Source organism: Salvia splendens, chromosome 9 (assembly GCF_004379255.2).
Source record: "Salvia splendens isolate huo1 chromosome 9, SspV2, whole genome shotgun sequence".
In the NCBI taxonomy this organism is placed as follows: domain Eukaryota; kingdom Viridiplantae; phylum Streptophyta; class Magnoliopsida; order Lamiales; family Lamiaceae; genus Salvia; species Salvia splendens.
Window position 1 is genome coordinate 19,765,400 of NC_056040.1, and position 5,629 is coordinate 19,771,028.

General features: G+C 38.1%; 1 protein-coding gene across 1 annotated transcript; it reads left to right on the plus strand.

The window, feature by feature from the left end:
* The first annotated feature begins 656 nt into the window (after window positions 1-656).
* Window positions 657-4,368, plus strand: LOC121748665 (zinc finger BED domain-containing protein DAYSLEEPER-like). Its single transcript, XM_042143147.1, has 2 exons — window positions 657-846; window positions 2,046-4,368. Exon 2 carries the CDS (start codon window positions 2,077-2,079, stop codon window positions 4,177-4,179), a length of 2,103 nt encoding a protein of 700 aa, XP_041999081.1. The 5' UTR covers window positions 657-846; window positions 2,046-2,076; the 3' UTR covers window positions 4,180-4,368.
* Window positions 4,369-5,629: the final 1,261 nt, after the last annotated feature.

Genomic DNA, 5,629 nt, shown 5'->3' on the forward strand with positions numbered 1-5,629 from the left:
CGCCGGTCGGATTTCCGCCGGGACGGGCGCCGTTGCTAATGCACTCAATGCTAATGACTAAATGAAAAACTACTAATCAACATTTAAAAAAAATGAAAGTCTCCAACTTAATTAAATATATGTGCGACTATAATTGAGTTAACCGCTGGCAAAATCGTAGCTTGACCTATGATTTAACTCCAATAAATACGTTTAAATTTAAATAATTGAGTTAGGTCAGTTTTCCAAAAAAATAATCAAGAAATTAAACCGTAGCATGGACCAATAGTCTTAAGTTTCCCCTTCAAATAAATGTCATCCACCTCATATGGGCTATATGAATATTTCAAAATTTCACCCCCAAAAAAGAATAATCCAAATTGCAAAATCCACAAATTGTAGGCCCCCGCAATCAAAACTTTATTTCCCAAATAAAAAATCCCTGAGTAGTGGGCTACACACAGTGAAGGTGGGCTGTGTGACCTGTGTGGTCACACAATTAAAAATAGTCATATGATGTGAAGTATAATGAAAAAAAATAAAAAATTAAGTTCTGTAACGAAACACGCAGTAAAACACGTTGAGATTCACACACCAAACAAATTAGATGGACCTGAAAGTCCATATCCAATCCTGTTTAATATTTTCGCCCTATCTCAATAATAATAAACCCTTTATCTCATATTTGCCGACCCCAAAAACTAGGTCCAATTACAAGCCCAATCTCCTTTCTCTCTCCTCCCCTTCCTTCTCTCTCCTTCCCAAACCCTAGATCTGGTCGCCGGAAATCGCCCCTCCGCCTCCGATTCGGCCGAACAACCCGAATTTTCGTCTGGGAGTCCGATTCGGAAACTCCTCTTTTCGCTGGTATGAGAATTTTTTTTGTTTTGTTTATGATTTGTTCTTACCCAAAATTCTGTCATTTTTTCTACAGTTGACCTTTTTAATATGTTTCTTAATAATTTTAGTAGGCTGTATCGGGTTACTTTGTGGCTTTTTTGCTAAATTCTCTTCTTTTTTTTCTTCCTGTTATTCGTGGTTTATGATTCTCTTAATTCTGAGGTTTTTGAATAATTCTGGGCTTGTTTGTTTCATTTTTTCTATCGATCTGAAGGAAATGTTACTAATTTGTTAGAACTATATTCTGTTTTAGAGTTGATTTATGTATGTAAAGTTCCTGATTTGGATCTGGGCTTTTTTGATGATGCTTTTTAAGCCCCATATGTTGTTGAAGCATTAGATCTGTGGAAGCTCGTGGTTTTGTTGGCTGAATTGTTATATTTGGACCGTTGACTCTGTCAATTGTTGCTTTTGTTTTGCTCATGTATTGTATGATGAGGTTATTTAGATAAATATTGATACTTGTTGTAGTCACTTTGGATAGAGGAGGGAATATCTCATAACTTGGTGTTTGGTTGTCTGAAATGGGCCTGTGGGACCTTGTGAACTTATTACTACTACATGTTATAGAACAATGTGTTTGAAAAATATAGTACTTCATTCATGTCTTAATTCTGTGAGCATAGAGATGGCTAAAAATCTGGATTTTTTGCTTAAGCCAAGGCCCACTTGTAATCTTGAATATCCGGGCCTCGCAGCTCAAGCCTAAAATTGTTTTAGGACCCATTTTAGTATTTAAATCTAGTCTGGAATAGCTTCAGAGTTAGGACCAGGCCTTTACATTAGTTGTAATTGTATTCTTGACCATTCCAATGTTTTCAACACATAACAAGTGATGACATTATTTTCAAATGACACGCATTGGTGCTTATGGAAAATGTATTGTTTTACTCTTTGATGCCTTGGGAGTACTATTTCATCAATACAATACTGTTAAAATGCAGTTTCTCTTCAGTCTCCTTGCTAGAATGTCACTATCTCTTATATGAAAAGTAACACTTCACCTTTTATCATGATTTACTTTCTGAGCCTTAATGTTCTCAATCAGTGTTAGTAATAATGGCCACTCTTTCACAACATCATAGCCTAATTAACACATTGTAATTGTTTGTGATTCCGGGTGGATGATTAGGATACTGATTTTTGGGTCATCTTTGGTTTTACAGGAACATTTAAATCATATAGCATTCTCTTAAGATGGAGGTGGAAAGCCCTAATCAAATAATGAATAATGAACTTGTCCCAGTAGAAGATACCCAGTCCATGGAGACAGAGATGCAACTCGACCTTTTAGAGCCTGAAGCCAACCATTTGGAAGAGCTGACGCCGATCATTGTTGAGGCACAACCTACTAAACGTAGGAAAAAGAAGTCGGTTGTCTGGGAACATTTCACAATCGAAACAGTGGCAGCTGGTTGTAGGAGGGCATACTGCAAGCAATGCAAACAGTCATTTGCCTACAGCACAGGGAATAAGGTAGCTGGGACGAGCCATCTCAAGCGTCACATTGCAAAGGGGACTTGTCCAGTGGTACTGCGTAACCAGGAGAGAAATAACCAGTCCACCCCTTACAGCGCCCCTCCAAAGATGAGCTCCTTTACTGATACGCCGAAGCGACGCTATCGGACGGCTTCTGTGCCATACCTTTCCTTTGATGCTGATCGCTGCAGACATGAGATTGCTAGGATGATTATCATGCATGACTACCCACTCCACATGGTTGAACACCCTGGTTTCATGGCATTTGTTCAGAATTTACAGCCTCGATTTGATATGGTGAGCTTCAATACTGTACAGGGAGACTGTGTGGCTACTTATCTCCGTGAAAAAGCGAGCATCCAGCGCGTGATTGAGGGGGTACCTGGACGGATTTGCCTAACACTGGATTTATGGCCTTCGTCCAGAACTGTCGGATACATGTTTGTAAGTGGACAGTTCATCGACAGTGAGTGGAAGATGCACCGGAAACTTCTCAATGTGGTCATGGAGCCCTATCCGGAATCAGCCACTGCTTTCAGCCATTCTGTTGCTGCTTGCCTGTCTGATTGGAATATGGATGGCAAGTTATTTTCTGTAACCATTAATCAACCATTAAACGACGCTGCCACAGACAATATGAGAGCTCTGCTATCTGTAAAGAACCCGTTGGTGCTTGACGGCCAATTATTGGTTGGAAATTGCCTTGCTCGTTCGTTGAGCAAGATTTTCGAAGATGCAGTAATTTCTGTGGATGGCCTTGTCAAGATGATAAGAGACAGTGTCAAGTATGTGAAGACGTCTGAATCACGTGAGGAGAAGTTCATCGAGCTCAAACAGCAGCTTCAAGTGCCTAGCTCCAAGACTCTTGCTATCGATGACCAAACTCGATGGAACACGACATATGAAATGCTGCTTGCTGCGTGGGAATTGAAGGAAGTTTTCTCTTGTCTTGATACTATGGACCCTGATTACAAGGGCACCCCAACAGAAGAGAATTGGAAGCAAGTGGAGATACTTTGCAATTACTTGAAACCCCTCTTCGACACAGCGAATCTTCTGACAACAGCAGGTTCTCCAACAACGAACACCTTCTTTCATGAAGCGTGGAAGATTCAGTTGGAACTGGCGCGCGCAGCGTCCAGCGAAGATCCATTTGTAAGTACTCTGACAAAGTCGATGCAAGAGAACTTTGACAAATACTGGAAGAGCAGCTGTTTCATTCTGGCAATTGCTGTGGTCATGGATCCACGGTTCAAGCTGAAACTCGTGGAGTTCAGCTTCTCGAAAATATATGGCGACGATTCTGCCTCGTATGTGAAGATCGTTGATGACGGGATCCACGAGCTGTTCCATGAATACATAGCTCTCCCCCTGCCTCTGACTCCTGCTTACACGGAGGTGGTGAATGGCCAATCCGCGAAGCCCGAGGATCCTCAAGGAATTGGAAGTAACAGTCTAGGACTGTCAGATTTCGACGTCTACATGATGGAGACTACGAGCCAGCTTTCCAAGTCAGAGCTGGACCAGTATCTGGAGGAGTCATTGCTGCCACGAGTACATGAATTTGACGTGGTGGGGTGGTGGAAGGTGAACAGGATGAAGTATCCAACTCTCTCAAAGATGGCATGTGATATACTGTCGATTCCAGTTTGTACGGTGCCAGCACGAAATGTGTTCGACACGGTTCGGAAGGAAATGGATAGCTACAGGTGCTCGTTGCGGCCGGAGACAGTGGAGGCCCTCATCTGCGCGAAGGATTGGCTGCAGACAGAGACCGCAGAGGCTCCGACGGCACCAGTGAAGGTCGAAGTCCCAATTTAGTGTAGTGGTGCTTTAGGTTGAGGCGTTATTTTTCTTGGATGGTTGAATTGAATGATTCTGTTAATGTTGAAACTTAATATTGTACACTACCTCAAAACATGCGTAGATTGATTTTATGTAGCAATGAATGAGATTTGAGTATTTGGAGAAATAAATGTATTAGCTAAGTAAGAGTTATTTTGGAGAAAATCTTCTACTGTAGTTTAAAAAAAGGAATATACACTAGTTTAATTTCCTTACATTCTTTGTACTACTATCTACAATATCATTTGTTGAAATGTTTCTAAATATCCAAATCATTCAAGTATTTGTTCCACAAATTTTAATCATCTCATATAAGTTTTCTGTATATGGAGATTTCACAAAATCAAACCCAGTCATTGAATTGTCTTTCTCCAAAAAAAAACTAATCTCTTGAGTTTGCCCCTGCATATAACTGGTTATACAAACCTCGCAGCTTGAGAAACTATGCACGAAGAATGACATGCATCAACATTTTTTATTTGGATTTTTTGTTAAATAATGGCATGTGTTTCTATCAAATATGGACATATTTTTAATTGTATGAACTACATAAATAGTTCCTAAACTCGGTGGATCACTAGAATAAAATGTAATTACATATGTGGTACTTTTCATTATTCATCCCAAATTTCTACCGAAAATGCCCTTAGACATGGAGAACATTTTATAAAAATGGGATACTTGGGTACCATGTATGATATTTTCTCCCCCTTCTCTCTCTTACTGTGTGTAATATTTTCTTATTTAAATGTCTAAAATGATATTTTTCACTTCATTTTTTCAATAATTTTATGTCAAATCATTTTTCTTTTTCTTTCTCTTAATGTTCAAATATTAATTATAAATATTAAAATTATAAATTTAATTATCAAAATGACTTGTAGTAAAATTTAATTTTTGATTGTGGTTCGATTTATTTTTTTAAATAAGTATAAATTATAAATTTAAATTAGGTACAAGTTATTTTGATAATTAAATTCATAATTTTAATTTTTAGAATTATTACTATATTTAAGAATTTTATACTAGTATTTTTCTATTTTAATTTTTTACTTTCTAAAAGTTTAAGTGAGCAAAAGAGGATTTGACATAAAATGATAAAAGTGAACTGAAAAACCTAATTTTCAGGCACTCAAACTATAAGAAAATATCATACTACCCAATACTAGAGAGAGAAATTACCAAACCCAGTACCAGGCATTCCATTTTTATGAAAGTCCAAAAATGCCCTCCATTCCTTAGAGGCACTTGAAATTTGGGATGAATAGTGAAAAGTACCACGTATGTGATTATGTCTTAGTCCAAAGATCTACCATAATATTTTTAAACTCCATGTATTATTGGCATGAAACCTTAAAATGCAACGACTATTATGTTTATTTGTGTAATTCACTCTTTTTAATAAGAGTGAACTGCACCAAATAGT

Coding starts and splice junctions, on each gene's coding strand:
- LOC121748665 (XM_042143147.1), top strand. CDS start 2,077: ATGGAGGTGGAAAGCCCTAATCAAATAATGAATAATGAACTTGTCCCA.